Here is a 27848-nt window from a genome sequence, read left to right as displayed (position 1 = left end):
TTGTAATTTTGTTAATTTAAGGCACAGGAGTAGGAGAGCAGAGGGTGATAGAAGATAAAGAACAGCGACCGTGTGCTGGTGTTAGGTGAATGTGTATTCCACATTCACCTAACAGACTTATCCTTAGTTGAATTTTGTCTGCTCACTAAAATAATGCCACAGACATAATACAGATCAGATTACAAACTTGAGATTTTGATGATTTGGAAATGGTTTTCATAAATTATCTTGTAGATACCTGGTTACAATTAAATTTAGAGTTGGCAAAACGGCTCACCCAAGAAAGAAAAAAATCTACCCTGACAGCAGTGCTTCTGCTGTGCAAATTCAGCCTTGAAAAAATTTAATAATACCGTTAAATGAAATAACCTTACATTTATGACTATTCTGACTAAGCACTTCTTCAGTTTCTTTTCTTATCTTTCTGATTATGTCTAATCCGTATTATTAAGATTGCTTTCCTTTAGCACAAATGATAGTTCCGGTCACCTATATAAAATAAAACTAGCCTGTTAAAGCCTGTGCAATACTTTTCTGCTGAGCACTGTGTTTCCTTCTTGCTCTTTTCCCTGCTGAAGTGAAAGAGAGTTAAAAATAGAATATTCTTTGGAGCCCTCCAGGGAAGAGCCTGAGCCATCAGTTTGTATTGTCCTAGTTCTCTCAGCTTGCAGAATTGATTGTGGTTTCCTCTGAAAGTGCTGGTAGAAATGGGATAATATTGCACAACTGCAATCTTTTAACAAAGGAGAATGTCAGTGTTAAATAACACTTACACTGAAATCTGGGTGTTTATTCTGTTGTTTGATATCACATATAGTGGCATTGCTTGCTTTACAAAATAGATGCTTTCCTACAATATTCAGAAATTTCTACAAGACATAGTCTATTTTCCTCATACACCCAGTTTAAATCCAGATTTGTCACAGGAAGGATTTTTTTAAATTAGATGTACTGAAACACTTTATTGACAAAAGAATAATTTAGGTAGTAGCCAAATTGGGAATGTATTGAGCCTCAGAATACTGGAAATACTCTTGTAGTATTTTTAAAACATAGCAATACTTTTCATTCTCGAGAGTCTACTTTACCCTTCCTAATCTTCACCCTTCTCCCTCTTTTCCAGATCGTTGGATTTTTTTTTCTCATATTTGACAGTCTTCAAACTATACTTTTGAAAATATCAGAGCTATGTCCCTCCCCTCCTTCGGCCTGAATTAGATAATGAACTTGAACCACAGTGCCACTTCTCTAATAAATGCCACTCTGTAACAGTGATGCTGTGAAACCTGAATGTTTAAACACAGGTTTAAAACAACACTTCTTTAAGATGTAAATTTTATTAAGCAGGTGTGAATAAAGTGAGGCATGTCTGTTATTACATGGTTCTTTATGTTGCTAACACACTATTGTGATTTTGTCTTACATAAACAATAGTAAGGTTCTTACCTTTAATAGTAGAATGATGGGTGTTTCTTTCTTTCTTTTTTTAGTGCTTTCTGACTGAATATTTCTAATTTTACTTGTGATTATAGTAACTTTAACCAACATATATCCCATGGTCTTATGTCATTTGAAAAAGTCCAATAATCTTTTTGCAGCATTTAATATCATGTTCTTTAGAGAGTATACTCTAAAATTATATACTTTTTAACTAGTTACTGGACTGTTTAAGTATTGGAATGAATGGTCAAACACCTTATCATGACTTCTGGAAAAAGTCGTTCGGGCACCTTACTTAATGTTGTAGAATTTCCTTCCTGGGATACCAGCCATGCAACGTACCGAATGTTAAATAAGGCTTTTTTTTTTCTTCTTCTTTTTAAGCTAGAAAGATTTCTAAGGTCCTGATAGCTTTCTGTTCACTATGGTTCACACCTGGTGGATTTCCCCTCCTCTAATACAAAAGTAATGTAAAACTTACTCAGTATGTAGAAAAGAGCCATTCCTTCACAGGAACTTCAAGGCTTCACCCCTGTTACAGGACATTCCCCCTTATATACATGGTGTCCAGGTTAAAGTTGGCATTGCCCCACTGAGTAGAGGCTCACTTCTTGGCTCAGGAACTCAACGTTGTGGAGAGGGGAGCCAAATTCATGAAAATTCTGCTAGAGAAATCTGTGTATTCATCTGGAATGTGGCAGTAGAGTATACATCTCAAGCAAAGGCAGCCTTTGAAGCAAAATAGCAAGGCTAAAATCCAGAGGAACATTGGAGATTGACACAAAATACTGAGAGGCACAGACCAAGGGACATAGAAGCTGAAATATGACACCATTTGAGCCTCCTTTTCCCCTTCCCAGTTGCTTTATGTCCATGTGAAATCATATTATACTGAGGCAAAGAAATGTAACCTTGCAGTTAGAGGGCACAACCCATGCATCTTGGGAGTAGTGGGCAAAACAAGTGAAGGAGAGAGGACATTATGGACTGATTGAATAAACTCTGTGACATTTGATTTGGCCTTGTTTCAGCCATAAGTTCTTTTACCTGCAATCTGGACTAACTGCTTAATAGCCTTTCATTGTGATTCCTGTTTTGGATAACACTTAATACTCACAAATATTGACCATTTACAATAATTCTTTGTTTTCCTGTAATTAAATTGCTGTTGAGACTCAGATATGTGAAACTGTAGTAAAAATCTTCATTAGCCAAAATGCTCCGACAGTGGAAGGTCAGGCATTTCATGTTTTGCTTACTGGAGCAGTATTACTGTAATCCTCTGTCTGTGTCGACATCTGTCCGTGAGAAAAGTAAAGTTTAGCATCAGGCTGCTAACTATGTGCAAATCCAGCTACAACACTTAACAGCTGTTAACCTTACGCAAAGTGTGAGCTTCTCTATGCTTTTGTTTTTTCATCTGAAAAATGGGGATAGTAAGAAATAGATTGAAGGCAGGAGGAGAAGGGGACGACAGAGGATGAGATGGCTGGATGGCATCCCCAGTTCTACGGACATGAGTTTGAGTAAGCTCTGGCAGGTGGTGATGGACAAGGAAGCATGGCATGCTGCAGTCCATGGGGTCGCAGAGTCAGACCCGACTGAGCAATGAACTGAACTGAAGATTTCAGAAGATTGAAGATTGGGAGCATGGAAAAACTTCACACATGAAAGTGCTTAGAGCAGTACCTAAAACCTAATAAATGTCATGTAAATATTAGCTACTAGTAGTACCTTGTGCTATCAAATAAATGATAATTATTTAGTATTCTAAATGAAAACACATGGGGATTTGGGCTTCGTTTGTGTTTGGGCTGGATTCCACAATGGAAACCAAAAGCTGATTTATTGTTCTGAAATACTTAGTCTTTTTGTCTTGTTCGCTTCTTGACACGTGCCTTCTTCCTAAAAGGCAATGGAAAGTTCAGAGTCTTTTTCTCATCCTTTGATTATTAACTTGAGGTAGGTCTAAATATGGTCTAAGAAAATTTCCATAAATACTTCTTCCCATAGCTTTGTAAAATCCCTGTTGTTTAGCTGTGGAAACATTGCCTGGGGAAAGGTTTTGAAACAATATGTTGTATGGCCCATTTCTATAAATAATGGAAGTGGGAATGTATGTTGCTGTCTGTGCAGAAAATAGAAGGCTAGCCATAAATACAACATGTGAATAATATTATCTGCAAGGTATTGTTTTACAAAAATGGTTTTTCCACCCTGGCCTTTTCTCTTTGTTGTATTTTCCAAGTTTTCTTTGATGAAAACCTATTTTTTAGTCAAATAAACCTTTTTCAAGAGTATTTTTAATGTCCCTTCATTCCCCCCAGCATTGTTTAAATTAAACCTTCATTTCAAGCTTTATATATTAGATATGAGCTAAAAACAGTTCTGTTTTTCCTTATCAAGTACACACTGAGGTGGCCATGCATTTTTTAAGGGAAGACTTAATGAGTAATTCATGAATTCTGGACTGAGGTTAATTTCTGTTTATGGGATCAAGTTTTATTTTAATGAGAATGCAAATATGTTTAACCTTACTATAGACATGTTACCGTAAAACTTAAGTACGACTTTTGCTGTCAAAAGCCATTCACTAAACATGAACAGTGAGCCTGTCAGCACATAGGGAGCTCCTGGTTTTGTATAGAAACCATCAGTTCAGTTCAGTCGCTCAGTTGTGTCCGACTCTTTGCCACCCCATGGACTGCAGCACACCAGGCCTCCCCGTCCATCACCAACTCCCAGAGTTTACTCAAACTCATGTCCATTGAGTTGGTGATGCCATCCAACCATCTCATCCTCTGTCGTCCCCTTCTCCTCCTGCCCTCAATCTTTCCCAGCATCAGGGTCTTTTCAAATGAGTCAGTTCTTTGCATCAGGTGGCCAAAGTATTGGAATATAGAAACATATATTATTTTGATTCTGTTCTGTTAAGAATATATTTTTCCTCACTATTTATTTGGTAAATATAAATGAGTACCCACTTCCTTGGCTTATTTGCTTAATAGCTGGTATTGATATTTGGGGGCTTTTTTTTCCTTTAACAGGGTGAATAACCCTGCCCTTAGAAAGCACACCATTTCAGTTTTGTTGTTTTTAAGGTATACACAAGCCATGAGAAAACAGTTAACAGGAACAATTTTATATTACCTGTCGAGTTTTAAGAAATATGGATTTTAAAGTGTTTGGCATTCTTATTTTTAATAGTTCCACTGTTAGTTAAGAACATGTTCCCAGTTTATTTTTTCTAGTTTTGAATGAAGTAGTAATATTAGTTATTTTTCTACTTTCACAGTCTTTAAAATATAGAACTTCTTAATGGTTCTCACTGCTCTACTACTTGCAAGTCTTTGATTCTCTACCAATATTCTACCTTCATCTTCCACTTTTCACTCCATATGCAATGTTTAAATTAAACCACTCCTTACTATTCTCTGTTCCTCAAACATGTTACTCACTTTTTTACGTTTTCCAGACCTTTTCTTTAAGTCCAGGCTCAAATGTTAGTACCTCTGTGGATATCAGCCAGGATTAATTTCTCCCTCTTAATTTCATAATACCCTACGTATTCTGCTATTCTGATATGGTGTCAGGGCTAAGAATGCCTGATTTCAAATATAGGGGCTGTGTTTTACTTAACTTCTATCACCCTCCAGGCACATCTTGAGCTCACAGAATCTTTATACTACCCTGTGTAACAAATGAGGTGCTGGAATCAGATGTTTTGAATTTTATGATGTCACATTTTCAAAATGTAATGTTTATGTGCAGATAAATATATCCATTAGTAGGCATGAACATTAGTGGAGATAAGGTTGCATTAAAGAATAAAAATACCACTGGAAATTTATTAGTGCAAATTCCAAGCGGCCCTACATTAGACCACTGTATCATGGTATCTGGAGCTACTGATTGAAGCTTTCTGTATCAGATTTTTTTTTCATAAGAGGGAATTGCAGGCAGGAAGCAAATGATGAATCTCCAAATACTGACATATTTAGATAAAGGAAATCAGAACCACATTTGCACATAAATTGGCTTTTTTTCCCGAAGTTTTCTTTCGAGGCAACCTATAACTCTGAATATATTTTGAATAAAATACAAAAATGTTGTGAAAAACATTTGAGTTTCTTAGGGGACGTGACAGTTTAAGTCAAATTATGTTACAGTGAATTCTGCTAGGTGTTCAGATTTTTCTTTTTAATTTAGTGAACTGTGATTCTGACAAGTCCATTGTAAGAAGTTACTTTCCCAGTGTATAAAGAGCTATGCCTAAATTATGACACTACAGTAGAAGCTGTGTGGGTGTTCAGAGGTGACATTTCCAACACAAGAAGGGGTCTTCACATCCCTTTTCCATTCCTGCCCTTTATTTTCCTAGGAGTGGAAATGTGTCCGTGTATGTTTTGATGGTACTTGGACTTTAGAGTATAAATTTGAAATGCTTGTCATTTCATAAACGGAAAGTAGAGTTGAATGTCAAGTATTAGACTAAGGAGCAAGAAAGAAGTTTATTTGTCTGCAAATTTGAGTATTAATAGGAATTTCACAGGGAGGAGTGTTTAGGAAATAGCATGTTTATAGTCACTTTATGACCCATAAAGACCATAATACACATTTTTTGGGAAAGGTTGACTGGTGAGAAGACATTTGAAACATGGCATTAAAGCACTGTTGCCATAGAAATAGCATCATTTTATAAAACCCTTCATTATTAAAGGATTGATTGTATCTATATTTTTACTTTGTTGTTAATATGTTGCTTAGTTACCAAATATGTTTTGTATTCATGTCTTTAGAAAAGGGTGATGCTAAATTTATTCAATTATTTTAGTCATTGAGAAGAATCATTGAGACTTCAGGCAAGTACGCTGATATTATTGTCAAAATCAACACCTGAGATGGGATCTTTGCCATTCCTGTTGTTTTAGGAATTAATGAGGATAGAAATAAAAACTGGTATTTATAAGATAGCAAAATAGATCTATGGTATTAGAGAAATCATTTAGCTTACCTTTAGTTGTAGAAGTTTGTATAGGCAATGCCATCATTTGGTTTATCTTTGTAAAACCTTTTTAGATTCCCTGGCTGGAAGGTTGGTTGTTTATTTTAATCTGGTTTCTTTTTTTATAAATAAAAAAGAATTTGGTAGTTTCTAGTAATTTACATCTGTCTTGAGCTAATTACTTAAGGAAATCCTTTTAGGGTCAAGAGACACATAAAATTCATACTCATTACTCAAACCTTATTGTGGAGTCATTTAAATAACTAATAAATTCACTTAATAAAAGTATATTTATACTCTTAGTTAAGTTACCAGCAGTGTCTCAAGTTTAAGAACTGTCCCTTTGGTGTTTGATTTATGAACTTCAGGCAGATTGCTTAACCTCTCTAATGATCAGTTTCTTTGTTAAGTAACCTTAATAAGGAGATAATCTTAAAAGTTGCTAGATAACTCCATTTTCCCTTGTGCCCTGAAGACATTCCTAATATAAGGATTCATATCTTAGTCTGAATTTTCAAACATACAGCTCTTCTGTAAAAGTCATCCCATCTTCCATTATTTCCATTCTCCAAAAGGATTAGTTCTGCCAATACCACCTCAAAACTCGGCATTTTTTAACCAGAGGCCCTGCATTTTGCTTTTGCACTGGGCCCCACAAATTATGTAGACAGACCTGGTCCACAGAAAATTATTTTTAATATCAAATTATAATATATGCCAAATAGTAATTGTCTGTATAAACCAAGTCTTTGGCCCTATAAATTTCCTCAAGTACAAAGGAAATCTTTGTACTTGAGGAATTAAAGACAAATTTAATTTGAATGTTTTGGAGTAGGGAAGTGCTGACTGACTTGGGTTACCTACATAGCAAACCTTTTAAATGTTGGCTGTCATAATAGAGGGCTTATGAGATTTGCTGTTTAAACAAATTCTGTGATTTTAGAACTTGCTTAAAATACAAAAACATACTGCTAGTGAATAAATTCAAAGCAGGATTTAACTCACTGTGCCATTACAGGTTATCAAGTTATGCCCAACCAGCAGCAAAACTACCAAGGGATAGTTGGAGTTCAGCAACCCCAGAGCCAGAGCCTCGTTGGTGGCCAGCCCAATGGCATTGGAAATCAGATTCAGGGTGTGGTCATCCCCTATCCTTCAGTGCCATCATATCAGGTATGTGGTCCCTCTCTTACCTGCACTGGCTAGAGGTGATTTTCAATAAATAAAATGTGGGCTACTTTCTTCTCCGTTTAATGTGGGGAAAGGCTTCTGTAATACATAACTTTATAGTCTTAAAAGAGTTTTATTAGTTGTTGCAATTTTGTTCTATCCTCATTTTATTGCATTATTCATTCATTTCATTAATTTTTTGAAAAGTATCTGAACCATATTAATATTGTGAAGTAAATTTTTCTGGCACTGTTTGTGTTTCCAACTACCTACATATATGAGCAAATACCTTATTCTATTTTTCAGCTCCTTACAAAGTCTCTTGAGGAGAGAGTGGAACAGGAGGGAAAGTAAAGGTATAAGTAGGTGTATAAAATAGAGTAGATTATAAATTAGTGTTTATTGAATAAAGAATGTGCAATTTCCCAATCGAATTGATATCCACCCCCTCCCCCCCCCCACTCAATGAAGAAAAGAAATAGTATGTCTTGTATTGAAAATGTCATGCATTTTAGTTCATAATTCTCAAGTAGAAATACCTACTGTTTCATTAATATGTCAGATTTCTTTAGCCCATACTGTGTCACATTTTCAGACATTTATTTTATCTTCCTTTACCTTTCTGGAATGGCTTCCCTGGTGGCTCAGACAGTAAAGCGTCTGCCTACAATGAGGGAGACCTGGGTTCGATCCCTGGGTCGGGAAGATCCCCTGGAGAAGGAAATGGCAACCCACTCCAGTATTCTTGCCTGGAAAATCCCATGGACTGAGGAGCCTGGTAGACTACAGTCCATGGGGTCGCAAAGAGTCGGACATGACTGAGCTACTTCACTTCACCTTTCTGGAATAATCTGCAAGTGAGTTTGTTTTCTTAGCCTCATGGTTTCCCATAGTTGAGTCTAATGTTAAGAAATCCAGAGGCTATTTTGATTCAGTCCCACAATGTAAAAATAATCAAGTTGGGAAGGTAAATGTACATGTATTTCATCTAAGGACAAGTCAACAAATTGGTTATAATCTACAGACCAGTAACTGAAGGAATTATGAAACACAGCCATGAATAGTTGGGGACTTAATACAGAAGAGAAAGATATAAACCTTTAATTAGCTCTTAAAATAAAATTATGGGCATAAATTAATTAAGACATTGTGAGAATAGGGCAGGATATGAGCAAAGGAGGTAGCATATTCTGTGAAATTCCAGAAAATGAAAGTCGTAATTAAAATATGAAATCGTCGAGGACTTTTTGAGCACTAAGAATATGTCTAGTTTTTGAACCCCTTTGATAATAGAACGCAAAACATTATGGGAACCGATTTTGCATCTTCTCTCACATCCTCTTTTTACTCGGGTTCTCCCTGCTTAAGGGGCTTCCCTCTTAGCTCAGTTTGTAAAGAATCTGCCTGCAATACAGGAGACCTAGGTTTGATCCCTGGGTCGGGAAGATCTCCTGGAGAAGGAAATGGCAATCCACTCCAGTATTCTTGCCTGGAAAATCCCACAGACAGAGGAGCCTGGTGGGCTACAGTCCATGGGGTCGCAAGAGTCAGACACGACTTGCAACTAAACCACCACCATCCCTGCTTAAGTAGAGGCCCATGAGACTGCCCTTTCCCCACTTCCTCTGTAGCTAATCATTAGACAGGATCACTACCAAGCCAAGAACTCTCCCTTCTCAAGACCCTGTTCATGTTACCTACCTAATCTAGTCTGTCTAGCATCTTATCAGATACCCAGGCACTATGTAAATAAGATCAGCCTTGAAATAAAAGTTTAAAATAAATATCTCCTTGTTATTATAGTTTTTAAAAATGGAGCTAGATACTGAAAGTGTTTCAAAGCTGAGACGGTTGTTATAACTTCTATAGCATACTTTTTTACAAGGTATATTTTCTCATGGTATTTCACATAATCCTTACATTGGGTGAATGATTGTGAGAAATATTGCTCTGACAAGTGATGAATGATAGCCTGCTTCATTTTTCCTACCACATTTGGTTAGAGAAGCTAGGTGGTGATAAACTCATCTAAATAATAAGCCAAAGGGAATTCCATGGCAGTCCAGTGACTAGGACTCCTTACTTTCACTGCCAAGAGCCTGGGTTTAACCCCTGATCCTGCAAGCCTCATGGGTCAGCTGAAAAAATTAAAATAAATTTTTTAAATAAAAAATAAGCCTGAGAAGTTATCTATTTAGTAGAGTGTTTTCTACAGCTATACCTTCTCAAGTACCATTTCCTCTCTTTTGGAACTTCAGGTGTTTTCTTTACCACTAGTTAAAAATTTAATCTGTAGCTTAAATCATCTAGATTGAGCTGTGTCATTTTTCTTAGATCTACATAGCATATACACTAACTTAAAAACAATCAAAAATAACAATAGAATGTTGCACTGCTTCAGTAGACAAAAAGACTGAAATATATTTTGTTATACAAAATTGAGTAAATCAAACCATCAACAGTATCTTTGCCTTTGAGCCAAATTGAAAGTAATTCAGAGCTTACTGTGTATTTTGAAGGGACTATAGGAAAAACCTATAGAACCAGAAAGAATGAAGGGATGGAGTCAAAGCAAAAACAATACCCAGTTATGGATGTGACTGGTGATAGAAGCAAGATCCAATGCTGTAAAGAGCAATGTTGTATAGGAACCTGTAATGTCAGGTCCATGAATCAAGGCAAATTGTAAGTGGTCAAACAGGAGATGGCAAGAGTGAATGTTGACATTCTAGGAATCAGCGAACTAAAATGGACTGGAATGGGTGAATTTAACTCATTGACCATTATATCTACTACTGCGGGCAGGAATCCCTTAGAAGAAGTGGAGTAGCCATCATGGTCAACAAAAGAGTCCGAAATGCAGTACTTGCATGCAATCTCAAAACCGACAGAATGATCTCTGTTCGTTTCCAAGGCAAACTATTCAATATCACAGTAATCCAAGTCTGTGCCCCAACCAGTAACGCTGAGGAAGCAGAAATTGAACAGTTCTATGAAGAGCTACAAGACCTTTTAGAACTAACACCCCAAAAAGGTGTCCTTTTCATTATAGGGGACTGGAATGCAAAAGTAGGAAGTCAAGTAACACCTGGGGTAACAGGCAAATTTGGCTTTGGAATACGGAATGAAGCAGGGCAAAGGCAAATAGAGTTTTGCCAAGTGAACACACTGGTCATAGCAAACACCGTCTTCCAACAACACAAGAGAAGACGCTACACATGGACATCACCAGATGGTCAACACCAAAATCAGATTGATTATATTCTTTGCAGCCAAAGATGGAAAAGCTCTATACAGTCCACAAAAACAAGACCAGGAGCTGACTGTGGCTCAGATCATGAGCTCCTTATTGCCAAATTCAGACTTATTGAAGAAAGTAGGGAAGACCACTAGACCATTCAGGTATGACCTAAATCAAATCTCTTATGATTATACAGTGGAAGTGAGAAATAGGTTTAAGGGACTAGATCTGATAGAGTGCCTGATGAACTATGAACATTGTACAGGAGACAGGGATCAAGACCATCCCCATGGAAAAGAAATGCAAAAAAGCAAAATGGCTGTCTGGGGAGGCCTTACAAATAGCTGTGAAAAGAAGAGAAGGGAAAAAGCAAAGGAGAAAAGGAAAAATATAAGCATCTGAATGCAGAGTTCCAGAGAATAGCAAGAAGAGATAAGAAAGCCTTCCTCAGAGATCAATGCAAAGAAATAGAGGAAAACAACAGAATGGGAAAGACTAGAGATCTCTTCAAGAAAATTAGAGATACAAAGGGAACATTTCATGCAAAGATGGACACAATAAAAGACAGAAATTGTATGGACCTAACAGAACAGAAGATATTAAGAAGAGGTGGCAAGAATACACAGAAGAACTGTACAAAAAAGATCTTCATGACCAAGATAATCACAATGGTGTGATCACTGACCTAGAGCCAGACATCCTGGAATGTGAAGTCGTTGGCCTTAGAACGCATCACTACTAACAAAGCTAGTAGAGGTGATGGAATTCCAGTTGAGCTATTTCAAATCCTGAAAGATGATGCTGCGAAAGTGCTGCACTCAGTATGCCAGCAAATCTGGAAAACTCAGCAGTGGCCACAGGACTGGGAAAGGTCAGTTTTCATTCCAATCCCAAAGAAAGGCAATGCCAAAGAATGCTCAAACTACCTCACAATTGCACTCATCTCACACGCTAGTAAAGTAACGCTCAAAATTCTGCAAGACCGACTTCAGCAATACATGAACCGTGAACTTCCATATGTTCAAGCTGGTTTTAGAAAAGGCAGAGGAACCAGAGATCAAATTGCCAACATCCGCTGGATCATCGAAAAGGCAAGAGAGTTCCAGAAAAACATCTATTTCTGCTTTATTGACTATGCCAAAGGCTTTGACTGTGTGGATCACAATAAACTATGAAAAATTCTGAAAGAGATGGGAATACCAAACCACCTGACCTGCCTCTTGAGAAACCTATATGCAGGTCAAGAAGCAACAGTTAGAAGTTGACATGGAACAACAGACTGGTTCAAAATAGGAAAAGGAGTACGTCAAGGCTGTATACTGTCACCCTGCTTATATAACTTATATGCAGAGTACATCATGAGAAATATTGGGCTGGGAGAAGCACAAGCTGGAATCAAGATTACCGGGAGAAATATCAAGAACCTCAGATATGCAGATGACACCACCCTTATGGCAGAAAGTGAAGAGGAACCAAAAAGCCTCTTGATGAAAGTGAAAGAGGAGAGTGAAAAAGTTGGCTTAAAGCTCAACATTCAGAAAACGAAGATCATGGCATCTGGTCCCATCACTTCATGGGAAATAGATGGGGAAACAGTGGAAACAGTTTCTGACTTTATTTTTGGGGGCTCCAGAATCACTGCAGACAGTGACTGCAGCCATGAAATTAAAAGACACTTACTCCTTGGAAGGAAAGTTATGACCAACCTAGATAGCATATTGAAAAGCGGAGACATTACTTTGCCAACAAAGGTTCATTTAGTCAAGGCTATGGTTTTTCAGTGGTCATGTATGGATGTGAGAGTTGGACTGTGAAGAAAGCTGAGCACCGAAGAATTGATGCTTTTGAACTGTGGTGTTGGAGAAGACTCTTGAGAGTCCCTTGGACTGCAAGGAGATCCAACCAATCCACTCTAAAGGAGATCAGTCCTGGGTGTTCTTTGGAAGGAATGATGCTAAAGCTGAAACTCCAGTACTTTGGCCACCTCATGTGAAGAGTTGACTCATTGGAAAAGCCTCTAATGCTGGGAGGGATTGAGGGCAGGAGGAGAAGGGGATGACAGAGGATGAGATGGCTGGATGGCATCACTGACTCGATGGACGTGAGTTTGAGTGAACTCCAGGAGTTGGTGATGGACAGGGAAGCCTGGCGTGCTGCAATTCATGGGGTCGCAAAGAGTCAGACACTACTGGGCGACTGAACTGAACTGAACTAATAGGAAAAACCTAAAAGTTAATCATTAACTTAGAAATCACAGAGCCCAGATACAAAGAATCATGAAATGATTGAAGAACTGCGGCTCTGGAGCCAGTGGGCATGGGTTCAAACATTGACTTCTCTTCTTGATAGCTGTACAACACTGAGAAAGGTTTTAACCCCTTCTATAAAACAGGGATGATAAAAAATACCTTCTTAGGGTTGTTAGGAAGACTTGATGTAATAATATACATAAAGTTCTTGGAACAGAACTTGAACATGGTAGTAAGTACTCAATAATGTCAGCCTTGACTGTCATCACCATTAACTACTGTTACTGTCATCGACCCTACTGTTGTTGATATCAGCATCAACAGAAGCTTTTACTGACTAAAAATCACTGTAATGTGGCACACTTGTAAATTACAAAACCCTTATGCTTTTGTGGGTTTTATTTTAGATAACTATGGAAACTGGAGAAATGAATCCATTATGTTCATAAGGTTTCTATGTAGATACTATAGAAAACAGAATTGAAAGATCTGCTGTTCCTGAAATACCTTTTGTACTAGATCCTGGAAATAGAAATTATAATAGCCCTCCCGAGGTGAAAGAGACATACCATTTTTGCAGATAATGAACTCTGGGGCCTCAGAAGACTTAAGTTATTTGCCCAGTGTCACATGTACAGTAAAGTTGATGGATCATTATTACATCTAGGTATCTTAAGCTCCGAAGCTCATACTTCCTGATCCAGTGTATCTCACCAGTACTCTTACCTGAGTTTTACTTAGCTCTACCTGAGGTAAATATTATTATTCTTTCCATGTCAAATGGTTATCCATATGGAAACAGTTTCTTTTTTTAAATAACTTCTACTTTGGAACACAACTCCTAGCCTCCTGTGCTTTTGATAAATGCTAGCCAAAAACAATAACTGGCTTTAAAAACATAAAAATAAAGTGGTAATGCCATAACTAAATTATCAAGACAGCCTATGGCAGTTTTAGCTTATTCGTAACTGCTCATATTTGAAAAGCTTAGGGAGGCTGGAGACCTTGACTTTTGCAAGGTTTTAAAAAACCTTTTTCCCTTTAAAATGTCTTTCAAATTTTAGGTTTCACTGCCTCAAGGTTCTCAAGGAATTGCCCATCAAACTTATCAACAGCCTGTTATGTTCCCTAATCAGTCTAATCAAGGATCTATGCCTGCAGCAGGAATGCCAGTTTACTATAGCGTCATTCCACCTGGCCAACAAAATAATTTAAGGTGAGTGAATAAAAAGCCTAATCTTATAGCTCCTCATTTTTAATATGGAATACTTCATGCATTTGCGTGTCATCCTTACACAAGTTGCCATAACCTAGTAATGTTTTACACATTTGTAAGAAAGTCACAGTGTCTCTCATTGCTCATTAGTAAACTCTAAGCTGTAGTCCTGAGCCAAATACTCATGTTTTTATTAAAATATAACCAGATTATGAGGTTTCTATAAGAACACTAATGAGCCTTTGTTCTGAAAAATGTCTTCCTTAGCTTGAGTTGCTTAGCAGTCCATTTTCTTCTGGAAGCTCCTTATGCAGAAAAGTAGAATTTGAATTATCTTTACTTTCAACGCAACCAATCAGTTATCACTGAGGCAATTTTGTATTTGATTGTGTTGGTACATGTACTATGACGATTTAACATAGCCTGATTCAGATCATGCGTATTGTCCCTTTCAGCAAGCCATGTACCAGTCACAGAAACTAGTTTTACAACTAATCGTGGTACTTCTTTCAGTCAATGATGTAGACAAAAAAATAATCTCAAAAAAGTTAATAATTTCATTCCTGTAATCTGCAAAAGTGGCAAGCTAATTGGATAATATCTTCAAACTGCTTCTATTTGCGTGTTGGGTTTTTTTCCTTCCTATTTTACCATTTATTTTCCCATTTTTATCTTGAAATTCAAAAGGAGAATATACTTTTGTCTTTGATCTGCAGTCTCAAAAGCTAGCATACAGAGAGGGGAACTTGAAGAGACTGTAACCTTTATTTTTCAGAACTTTGTTAAAAAGATGCTTCACAGAATCTTTATGAAACATGAGAAAAGAAAATCTACTTTTAAGTTTTGTTCTTTTCATCATCTGCATAGTCTGTGTTTCCTCATCTTTGTAAACTTGCATTCCTCTAGTGCCCCTTTGTCCTATTTCTGGAATTGTCTTAGATTCATTTTTTTTCTCCTAAATGACTCGTTTTGCATTTTTGGGTTTTTGTTTGCCACAGTCATCCTTTGAAATAATTGTCAGTAACAAAGTCTCAATCTGAACCACATCTTTTAGTGAAGTTTTACTTCTGTTATTAAAAGAGAAGTTGTTAACACAGCCTGGAGAATAAGAAAGTTACTTTTGGTGCTAAAACATTTCCTTTTCAGAGTATTTATTTTCTCTCCATTGGATATAGCGGCTGTTTTTGTAAGCATGTGCTTATCAGAAAAATTAATTAGTAACTTATATTGACAAAAAGAATGTTAAATGGAAAGAGAGTGCTTATAGCTATTTCATTTCTTGTGAACTCACCAAAAATTAGTGATATAATAAATATTTTAGATTAATAATTTTTAAATAGATACCGTTAAAGAATAGGGAGGAAAGATAATATCTCATGCAAAAGTCTTTTCATTTTTCAGTCTCTCACTGAGTTTCTATTGAGAAAAACATTTCTCATACATCTTGCATTTTGTCCATTAAAAGAGCATTTTCTGTATTTAACTTGTTTGGGTCTTTCTGATTATACATATAATACATAGTCATTATAGAAAACTTGAAAATATAAAAAATTTCAAGCTGTAAAAAAAGATGAAAAAGCAAATCAGCCACAAACACCGTTCAAGAGATGATAGCTGTTAAATTTTGATGTCTTCATTCAGGTCATTTTTCAGTGTACACATAATATGTGAACTCTGTTAGGAATCACACATTCTAACCATTATATTTTCTGTATTTTTAATTACATTATTCATAATCTTTGATTTAAAAATTAAACCACTTAAAAACACATGGAATAAGGGAATTCCCGGGTGTTCCAGTGGTTAGGACTTGGCGCTTCCACTGATGTGACCCGGGTTTAATCCCTGTTGGGGGAACTAAGATCCCACAAGCTGCTCAGAACAGCCAAAAAACCGCACTCTCATGAAACTGCCCTTCATGCAAAGCAGTTACTGTTCATTGACCAAAGTGATCACTGTTTAGAGTTTGCCATTTATCTTTTAACACTTTTTCTACTTTTAAGTAGATAGATGAAAAACTTTATGGTTTGAGGAGGGAGGTTTGGTGTTTCTGTTTTGAAGTAGATTAGGAATATTTTCATTTGTGTTTCAAAATTCATTTGTCACTGAATTTTTCTGCATGTGTGGAATTATTTTTATGAATATTTTGTCATCTTGCTTTTTTCTTTGAATTTGTTAGCCTTGAACATCTTTTCCACAGAGTACCTGAATTTATCTGTATTTTAGACTCCTGATATTATCATGGGTTTGTGATTTCTGAAATATGAACTTGATATGGTAAAGCTTATCTTTTTGAAAAAAAATTAGCTCAGTAGCAGTCATTAAGAAGGATTTGAATTGGGCAGAGACCACAAGGAGAAGTGTTGTAATTTAAGCACGTTACGTGACAGATTGCTCAAATGTGGTGGTACCAGTAGGAAGGGAGGAACTTTGAAAGAAGAAATGAATATTTGGTGATAATATAAATGAGAATTAAAGGAAAATTTGAGATACCTTGGTGGAAAATGTCCCACGTGGAACCGTAGAGAATCAGAGTTGGAAATTAGTGTCATTGTAATTTGGATTTGTTTACTTACAAGTACTTACTAGATCTAGGGTCAGCACACTATTTTGTAACAGACCAGACAGGAAATATTTCAGACTTCATAGGCTAAAGTATCAAATTATGGGTACTATTTAAGTATTTATGTAACAAAAGATAACATAAATTTCCAAAAAAATTTTATTGACAGAATTTAGAATGAGGTAATTGAGCACAAATTTTTTTCATACAGTCCTACTAATGAGAAGCATGGAATTACTTTAGGTGAGGGACCGTTCTTACCTTGCAGGCCATTAGAGAGCCCCCTGGTCCTGGACTTTTGAATTATTTGTTAGATTTTTACAACTTTCTTCCTCAAGTAAATTTTAAGCTTTTTCAAATTGTTTCTCAAAATCCATCCTTTCTTCACAGCCCAAGAATTTGACTGGCTTGCCATTTTATTTGATATTTCTCGAGGCCATAGGTAACCTAGATAACAAGCGATCCCCTGAGATATGCCAAGTTTAGGAAAGTTTTGTGTTAGAATTACCCCCTCTGGCGTATTTTATATATTTTATTTTGTGAATAATTTCTGTGCCTTGCCTTGAGAGTGTGCTGATGTCTGTGTTTTACTAATTAATGTTAGGGCAGTATCAGGCATGTTGATGAAAGGATGCTAAAAACCGACATCCTCTTGATTTCCATTTTCAGCCATGATAGAGTAGTAGGGACCAAATTTAAAAACTAGACCAAATTAAAAGTCTGCCTTAAAAACTAGAGAAACATATGAAACAACAGTGTTCATTAGGCAGTTAGGGACAGTAAAACTTGAGAGAGGGAAAACAGTCTTAACCATTACCCCAGCTTCCTGCCTGCAAGACCCTTAAGTTAACAAGATGGAATTCAAAGTCCAAGGAAGCCAACGTGGCTTAGAGTTTACAGGGCAGGATACTGAAGAGAAGAGAGTTTCAAAGAGGTTGCTCTGGCCATCTAGGTGGGGCCCTTTTGAGTCTGAGTTGATTGCTGACTGGTGCGTGTATGTACAAAACCTACCCATTACCAGGGAAAGAACCCCTTAAAAGAAACAAGCAGAACAATCCCTGAACCTCATACAAGGGCAGGAATAGTTTATATTCCTACCAGCCCACATGTCAAAACCTTGTAATACAAGAGGCAGTGAGTAGAGGACTTAAAAGAATTCTGTGTCAGTAGTGGAGGACAGTTAGCCTTAGATGAAAAGCTGCTCTGGTCCTGCCTTAAACAAGCAGGACCCAAAAAGATTAAATTGTCTCCATTTAACTGTGGCTCAGAACAAAGCTCAAAAATATTATTAAAAATTCAAGGATGTCCAGCACTCAACAAGGTTAGATTCATAATGGCTGGGATCCAGTCCAAAATTGTCAAGTATGCAAACAAGTAAGAAACAAAGGCTAATAATGGGGGGGGGGGGGGGGGGGGAATCAGTCAAATGAACCTGACTGAAACAATGCCAGTATAAAATTCAGACAGAGAAAACGGACTGGGAAAAAAATGAACAGAGCATCAGTACTTTTTGGCCTAATGCATGTGCAATTGGCATCCTCGAGAGGAAAAGGGAGGATAAAAAAATATATTTGAATAATGCTGAAATGTTTCAAAACTTATGAAGATTATAAACCTACAGATCCAGAAATTTCAACAAACTTCAAGCAAAAGAAATACAGAGGAAATTTCTTAAAACTTAAAGGGAAAATTATAAAAGTAGCCAGAGAAAAAATAACATTACATATAGAAGAACAAAGATAAGAATTCGGTAGACTTCTTGTTAGAAACAGTACTATTTCAGACGTGCAAAACTGAAAGAATTAATCACCAGCTCACCTGCACTGCAAGAAATTCTAAAGGAAGTCTTTGAGACAGGAAGAAAATTATACCAGATGGAAGCTGGCTCCACAAAAAAATAAAAATGAAAAGTCAAGCACTATACTGACTGGGAAATCATATATTTGAAAAAGTTCTTAGAGAGTATATCAAGAATCCTCAAACCTCAATAATTTAAAAAAAAAAAACAGCCTTCAGAAACAATTTATTTAAAATGTTAAACGTACCATATGGAGCACTATTATGCAACAGTTAGAATTAATGGTGAGGGAAGGTGTGGAGACTTAGTATTCTTAATCCAAATGGAGGTTACATAGTTTTATATCATACAGTTCTTTAAAATTCTTCATATTTCTGGGTATACTTAATTATGGGGGGGAAGACTTTAAGAGCTAAAAGCCAAGAGAATGGGAGGACAGGAATCGGAGGCAGTAGATAGAGACAACTTTTGAGAATTGCATCCCTAAGCAGAAGCATTGAATTTCAGCAGTATATGGGAGGGGAAAATAACGTTAAGAGAGTAGTCTGTTCTTAATTGAAAAAAGAAGTCTTTATATGCTGAAATTGAAAGACAGCAGAAAGAGTTATGTTGCTATAGCAGAGAGGGAAGAGCAGTAAGGTCCCCAGGAAGGGTGAGAGTAAACAACGCAAATGGAAGTCAGGACGCCATATGTAAGATGTAGAGGGCTCATACGTGGTGAATGGAAAAAAGCAGAGTGCGTGGGTACAGGTATCATTACATAGATGGGTGTGGTGAAGAGCTCGTGAAAATACTTAATTGCTTTGCTTTTCTCACTGATATAAGATTCAAAATAGGCATTATCAAAGAGTAGATGAATGTTTTAAAGGTTGCTTTAATATAAAGATTCAGCACAGTTACATCAAGACAGATTTTTAAAAAGAAAGCGTCAAGATATGGGTAAATGTGACAGGTGTCTGATAAAAGCTTACAAGCATTTTTATCACCTCTGTATGTTCTAGGATGATTATATTGCAACTCTACAAATAAACAATTCATGGAAATAAGTAGTTTACCCACTTGGCAAAAACTAGTGATAAATTATCACATAAGAAAAAATTCACTCTCACCAGCTATCTTAAAAAAGGAGAATTAACACACCCTTAAGCCCAAAAGGACAAAACACTTAGCTATACTAAGATACTAAGCAAAGAGACAAACATTGCTGGGTTCTGGGCATATGAAGCCCATTTTGTCCATAATTCAGTCTAATGACATTTAACAAAACACAGAACTCCTGTCCTTTTTTATTTTGTAATTCTGCCTCAGAGTTTTGCCACAATTATTATCCCACCCCCCAAAATTAAAACTGCTCCAAACAAGTTGTAAAAAAATGTGTTGTTACTTACAGGAAAATCCAACAAAAATCATCCAAAAGAAATACAGAGTAACCTTTGAATGTTTTAAACTTTCATTTATCTCTCCCTCTTTTTTTTCCTGCTAGACTGATTAAATTTGGTTTAAATTTGGTTGCAATTTACTCAGGTTATTGAACTTCCCTGGTGGCTCAGACGGTAAAGTGTCTGCCTACAATGCAGGAGACCCAGGTTCAATCCCAGGGTTGGGATGATCTAGAGAAGGAAATTGCAAATCACTCCAGTATTCTTGCCTGGAATATCCCATGGATGGAGGAACTTGGTAGGCTATAGTCCATGGGGTCACAAAGAGTTGGACATGACTGAGTGACTTCACTTTCTTTCTTTTACTCAGGTTGTCACAGGTGGTGAATCAGTTATTGGGACCAGTGAGATTCAGAGTGCTTGTTCTTTGTTAACTGCTTCATTCTTTTTATTATTAATGAATTAAATGTTGTGATACTCAGACTGCATCTTCAGGGAACACAGTACATGTCTGCTAAGTAATGTTCAGGAAGCCTGTTTGCCTGTCATTGGCAGTAAGGTGTCAAATGGTTTAAAAAGGCAGAAAACCAAATGACTTCTTTCTTTTTGTTGTTGTTGTTTTTTTTGCATTATTTTTTATTTTTCTTTCCTCCAAATGACTTCTTAGAACACATTTTCTTGCCATCTGTTCTTGGATTTTCAAAGATATCTTTCATAGCTGGTAAAAGCTGTAGATATGTGGGGCTTGCTTTTCAGGTAAACTAATTATTAAGAATACATTGGGTCCTTTTCTCCCATCAAAAAAATAGTAGTTTAAAATAATAATCATAATATTTGCAAAACCATAAAGAGAAGAGAGGAATGATGACAGTAACGTTTTTCAATTTTGGTACCTTTTATTTCATTTTCTTGCCTCATTGCCCTGGCTAGAACCTTAGTGTTACATTCAGTACACGTTGAGAGAGCTGACATCCTTGTCTTCATAACTGGAGAGCATTCAGTCTTCCACCTTAAGTATAATGTTAGTTGTGGATTTCTTTTTTTGGGGGGATATATTAATATTTTAATTCATATGTATAAAGATAAAGTTAAGGCTCTTCATTGCAACAAAAAGTTAGAAACATGGTATATTTATACCATACATTCTCAACAGGGGCAATGTTGATAGCTTACGGTGAATGGTGTTGGATTCTTGATCTCCGAAGAAGATGATTTAGCGTCGGGACCAGGGACCAGGCTTGATCACTCAAGAGCTTTTGCAGAGTTTTAGTAAAGTATGAAAAGGGGCAGAGAAAGCTTCTGACATAGACATCAGAAGGGGAACGGAGAGTGCCCCAGTTGTGGATTTTCTTTAGGTACTCTGTATCATGTTGAGAAAAAATAGATATTACATTAATTGATTTTCAGATATTAAATGACCCTGGCATTCCTGGGATAAATCACATTCAGTCGGATTTTCGCATTTATAGTCATAAGAGATACTCGTCTGTTGTCTTGTGGTGCCTTTGTCTGCTTTTAGTTTTAGGGTAATATAGAATGAGTTGGGAAGTATTGTTTTCTGTTTTGGAAAAAAAAGTTTATGAAGAATTATTGTTAACTTTTCTCTAAGTGTGATAAAGTGATGAAGCCTTGTATGCCAGGGTGTGTGTGTGTGTGTGAGTTGTTTTATGATTACTACTTCAATCTCTTCATTTGTTATAGGTCCACTCTGATTATCTGTTTATATCTGATTATCAGTTTCTACTTGAGTTTGTTTTGGCAGTTTGTATGTTTCTAGGAACTTGATCTATTTTCTTGTTAGACAGTTTTTTATACTATTTCATTATCTTTTTATTTCTGTAGTCTGTAGTAATCTCCCTTCTTTGTTTCTGATTCTAGTAATTTGAGTTTGCCTTCCTTTTTTCTTGGTCAGCTAAACAAAAAGTTGCCATTATTGATCTCTTCAATGATCCAGCTTTTGGTTTCTATTGATTTTCTCTTTTCTGTTCTCTGTTTTGTTTATTCCCATTGTAATCTTTCTTCTTTACTTCCTTTGGCTTGCTTTAAGCTTGGTGATCACTCCCCCAGGCCACCCCCAGTGTCTTAACATGAAAATGAAGGTTATTGATCTGAGATTTTTTTTTTATTTATTTTGTTTACTTATTTTTGGTTTTACTGAGTCTTCATTGCTACATGCAGGCTTTCTCTAGTTGTGGCAGGCGGAGCATAGCCCCCACTCTCTATTTGTGGCGCACGAAGTTCTCATTTTCTGTGCCTTCTCTTATTACGGAGCATGGACTCTGTGGGATACAGGCTTCAATAGTTGTGGCACACAAGCTTGTTGGTTGCAGCACATGGACTCTAGCGCGCATGGGCTTACGTAGTTGTGGCTCACAGCCTTAGTTGTCCCATGGCGTGTAGAATCTTCCCAGACCAGGGATTGAACCCATGTCCCCTGCATTGGTAGGTGGATTCCTTACTACTGCACCACTAATGAAGTCCTTTCTTCTTTTTTAATATTGGCATTTACAGATATAATTTTCCCTCTAAACTCTTGCTGTATCAGCATTCCATAAGGTTTGGTGTGTTATGTTTTCATTCATCCCAAAGTATTTTCTGGTTTCTGTTTTGATTTCTGTTTTGACCTATTGGTAGCTTAGTATTGTAATGTTTAATTTCTACTTACATGTGTGTGTCCCAACTTTATCCTACTGTTGATTTCTAATTTCATTTCTTTGTTGTTGGAGAGTTTACTTTGTATTATTTCTATCCTTTTAAAATTATTGAAGTTCACTTTATCGCCCAGCATATGGTCTGTTCTAGAGAATATTCCATGTATACTTGAAAAGATAGTAAATTCTGTTATTGTTGGATAGAGTGTTCTGTAGATGTCTTTTAGGTCTAATTAGTTTGTAGTGTTGTCCAGGGTTTCTGTTCTTTGTTGATCTTCTGTATTGTTGATCTCTTCCTTACTGAAAGTGTAGTACTGGGAATTCCCTGGCAGTCCGGTGGTTAGGACTCCACACTTTGACTGCCTTGCACCTGGGTTCAATCCTTTGTTGGGGAACTGAGATCCAGCAAGCTGTTGAGTTAAAAAAATGTTATAATGAAGTCTTCAACTACTGTCACTGAAGAGTATGTTTCTCCTTTCATTTTTCAGTGTATGTTTCATGTTTTGCTCCTTTAGTAGGAGCTGATAAGTTTATAACTGTTACATATTCCTGATCTTTTTTTCATTATGAAATGCTTTGTCTCGTACAGTTTTTGCCTCAAAGTCTGATTTGTGTGATATTAATATAGACACACCAGCTTTCTTGGTTACTGTTTGTTTGATGTATCTTTTACTGTCCTTTTATTTTCAGCCTTCATGTCTCCTATAGACGGCATATATTAATAGTTGGATCATTTTTTACCCTTCTGACATCTGTCTTTTGATTGAATTGTTTAATGCATTCACATTTAATGTTATTACTGATGTACTTGCCTTATGTCTGCCATTTTGCTTTTGTTATTTATCTCCTCTGTCTAGAGGGTTGGTTTTTTGTTTTTTTGTTTTTTTTTTTTCAGTATTTTTTCTAGGATTTATCATATGTGTCTTAACTTATCCAATCAGCTTCTGATTTATGCTAGCTTAATTCTAGTGAAATAGAGAAAAGTTACTCCTACATAACTGCTCTTTTCCCACACTTCTCCTGATATGCTTTTTATTCATATTATATTAATGTTACAAACACAGTACACTGTTATAATGATAATTACCTTACCACCATCAGTAGGCATTTTCTTAGCCCATACAGCTTTGTTCCTATCCACATCCTTTGTGCTATTATTGGCGCATATGTTACATTTCTATATGTTATAGGTCTGACATTACATTATGTACATATTATTTTATACATTTGCTTCTTAAATCAGAAAAAAGGGAAAAGGTTCATTTCTGCTGTCTTTCCAATTACATAAATACCTGTACTTGGTTGTGTTAGTTTGTTCAAGCTGCCACAATGAAATGTCATAGACTGGGTGGCATAAACAACAGAAACTTACTTTCTCATTGTTCTGGATACTGGAAGTCTAAGATCAAGGTACCAGAAGGGTTGATACATGCAGAAGGCTCTTCCCTTGGTTTGTAGATGGCCACTTTCTCATTTTGAGTTCATTTGACATTTCTTCAGTGTGTTCAAGCAGAAAGAGAGCAAGCCCCCTGATGTCTTTTCTTGTAAGAGCACTAATCCCATTGGACCAGGGCCCTACCCACATGACCTCATCTAACCCTAGTTACCTCTCCATGGCCCCATTTCCAAATACCATTGTATTAGGTTAGGGCTTCAACATATGAATCTGGGAGGGATGCAAACATTAAGACCATAATACTGTACTCTCTGTTTATTCTAGTGAGTGCCTACTGTAAGGTGTGCCAGCAACAAACTCTCAGTTTTTACTTACAGAGGAAAGTCTTTGTTTTGCCTTCATTTTGGAAAATAGCTTTACTGAATTTAAGAATCTTTGCTGACAGGTATTCTTCCTTGACCATTTTGAGTATGTTATCCCACTGCCTTCTGACTTTCATTGTGTCTGCTTAGAAGTCAGCTGTAAATCTTACTGGGGTTATATTATAAATAACTAATCATTTTTCTTATACTGCTTGTCTTTGACTTTCAGTATTTTTACTATGGTATCTCTTTGGGTCTCTGCATTTATTCTGCTAAAAGCTTTTTCAGGTTCCTGGATGAATAGGTCATTGTTTTTTGGTTTTTTTTTTTTCAATAAATTTGAGCTGTTTTCAGCCATTTTTTCTTGGAATATCTTTTCTGTTCTCCTCTCTGATAATCCCCATTATATGTATGTTAGTTTGTTTAACAATGCCCCACATTTCCCTGGAGCTCTTTTTTCTGTGTCCCTTTTTCTCTCTGTTCTTTAGCTTGTGTAATCTTTCAGCCTGTCTTCAAGTTCATTTATTCTTTCTTCTGCCAGTTAACATCTGCTGCTGGGCCTTTCTAGTGAATTTTATATTTTAGCAGTTTTTTAACTCCATAATTTCCATTTGGTACTTTTTAATATAATTTCCCTTTTATTAATGTCTTATTAAATAAATAAATAATGTTTTATTTATTTCTCTATTTGTTAATGCAACCTTGTCACCATTCCATCTTTACTTCCTTAATCATGATTTCCTTTGTTTCTGTGAACATATCTATAATGGCTACACTATGCTCTTTCTGATAAATGTGAAAAATCTTTCTCTTGGGCAGTTTCTGTTCCCTGCTTGTGTCCAAAGTAGGGGTTACACTTTCCAGTTTATTTGCATACCTTGTAATTTTTTTAATTGGATATCTTAAATAATGTAGCCTGTCTAGTTATTGTTGTTCACTTGTTAATTTGTTCACTGACTGGATTACTTTAGTGAAGTCTATTTAAGCTTCCCACCACACCAAATGTTCAGCCTCTGATGTTGTTCTTCAAGCAGGGAAAGCTACTATGGGTATTCTCACAGTCATCCTAGAATCACAGTGGTTTTGGTAGGACTCCGTTTCTCTTTTTCCTTGACAGTATCCACTAACTGCCAGCTGATTACTCTGTTGCTTCCAATAATGCTCTGACTCACAGATTGCTCTACAAAATAATTCAATCAAAATCTGGCTCCTTTGAAGGAAAAGTTTTTGTGGTCAGTATTTGGTTTTTATTCTGCCCTAAGAAAGGATCATTCCTGCTGTATTTTTGCCTATTTCCTTCCTGCAAACTAGCAGGCCTACAATTTAGCCTGAATCTTATATCTCCTCCCAGTTGTCTTTATCACACCCACTCCTGTTCTTGAAGGGAACAACTACCCACTCCAGTATTCTTGTCTGGAGAATTCCATGGACAGAGGAGCCTGGCAGGCAACGGTCCATGGGATTGCAAAGAGTCAGACAAGACTGAGCCACTTTCACTTTTCACCGCTCTTGAAAGCACCTGTAGGCGGGAACATCTTCCCTCTCTGTTACAATTGAAGACCATTCTTTTGAGAAAACATTAGATGCTGTCTGTTTTATGACCTGTTTTCTCCCCAGAAATCTCTGAGCCAGGGCTCAGAAGCTGGGGGTATGGACAGTGATTAGCTTTTCTTGAAATAACACCCTACCCTATAAGCTGATCACTTGGTGGAGGGTGAGCAGACCACAGCCTAGGATCACGGGCATGAAGTCACCTCTTCATGAGATGGGGCAAGGGTGATCTGACCAGAACCCCAGTATTCTCAGCACACCACACCCACAGTAGACCCTCTGTCCTATACATGGATTGTGAAGGAAAAGGAGTTCCCGTCTCTCACCTTCATTCACTCAGGATTTAGCTTCAGCAGCAGGTACCTGGGAGCAGGATGAGAAAGCTGACAAACATCTCCTAGAAAGAAACCCTCCCTCTGGGTGTTGTGGGGAGAGGCAGCTCTGTGTTCTTTGCTGCAGTGGTGTTGAGTAGGCTGTATTTCACTGAGAGAGGCAGGAGGGAGCGATATTGTTTCAAATACCAGACTCATCTTTCTTACCAGCTTTTCATAGATGTTCTTGAATAGATGTTTCTATTTTGCTTTTCATCCTTAGTATCATTTCTATCACCTTTAATAGCTTTCATCAGTCTCAGTGGGGAGATACGGTGAGTACACTCAAGCTGTTGTGCTAGAAGTCATTCTCTAATAGGTGAAATTTATTTCAAAAAATAAGAAATTATATTATTTGGCCTCCTATCTTTTGAAATTATTTTAAAAGATTTTATGAAGCTGTTTGAGAAATGGGATGCCTCTTCTCCAGCTATATCACACAGCAGGTGTACAAGCATCATCCTGAGTGCCAGCGGCAATGTTACGGTCTCACTGTAGGAGCAGACTTAATAAGTAGCTAAGGTATTGTCAAAAAGAACACCTTAGGACCAGATGTACTAAAACTAAAATTACTGTTTAGTGAATGTTTTCTACCACTTCAGTGGGCTAGTAAAGTGATATATCCATAGGTCCACTAACACAGATGCTTGAGGAGAACCAGTTTATACTAGCGGGTTGGTTAGAATATGGCCCATTTCAAACTCAGTCATTCACCCAGAGGCATCATAGATATCTTTGTGTTTGATTATATTTGATAATAGCTGCCCATAAATTTCTCAAACCAAAGGCATCTTTTAAGTGTGCAGTGCAGACCCTCTGGTCTCATTCAAGTACTTGAAAAATACAAGTTTGTTTTTAAGGAAAACATTAGCCCTTACTGCAAGTACTTCTACATCCCATCTATTTTTTAAAGGGAAGTAATACTCTCTTTGGGCAAGATTTCCCTTTTATCCTCTCAGTTGCCCAGTAGAATATGAATTATGTTTCATATCTTCTGTCAAAGGACTACATTCCTCTATAATTAACTACTTGCTTTAAATTCATCATAGAATACAATTATGATATGTCTGTAATCCAGCACCTGCCAAAGGCTTACATACTTGCTTCCTGTATCATCCTGGCAGAGTCTTATAATTCTCTGGATTCAACAATTTGTCTTAGCTGCCAGGATACAAAGTAGATTCAGTTCTCAGTGAAAGCAACAATCATCCTAGATGTCCCTACACCTTTTTTGTTTTGTGTCTGAAATATTAATATTTTCTCTGTTTTTTAGTTTACATAGTTTTGTTTTTTCCACTGTTTCAGATTGAAAATAGGTGAGCTATAAATGAAATACATCTAGGAATAGAAGCATTTAACCAGAAAACCTAAAAAAATCATCCATTTGCATTTAAGGGAAAACTCCAGATATTGGACAACAGAAGTTTTACTTGACATTCATTTTCATTAATTGAGC

At 36.7% G+C, this 27848-nt stretch overlaps 1 protein-coding gene across 14 annotated transcripts in view; it reads left to right on the top strand.

Annotated features, from left to right (window-relative positions):
• R3HDM1 (R3H domain containing 1) overlaps positions 1 to 27848 on the top strand; it is a 167569-nt gene that overhangs the window by 129273 nt on the left and 10448 nt on the right. For all 14 annotated transcript variants that reach the window (XM_025277031.3, XM_006048201.4, XM_044935977.2 and 11 more), the window contains 2 exons: positions 7464 to 7618; positions 14170 to 14321. In XM_025277031.3, the coding sequence (XP_025132816.2) occupies positions 7464 to 7618; positions 14170 to 14321 (307 nt within the window). The remainder of the gene's footprint in view (positions 1 to 7463; positions 7619 to 14169; positions 14322 to 27848) is intronic.

Source organism: Bubalus bubalis, chromosome 2 (assembly GCF_019923935.1).
Source record: "Bubalus bubalis isolate 160015118507 breed Murrah chromosome 2, NDDB_SH_1, whole genome shotgun sequence".
In the NCBI taxonomy this organism is placed as follows: Eukaryota; Metazoa; Chordata; class Mammalia; order Artiodactyla; family Bovidae; genus Bubalus; species Bubalus bubalis.
Note: the sequence above shows the minus strand (reverse complement) of the source record. Positions and strands in the feature narration are given on the sequence as shown.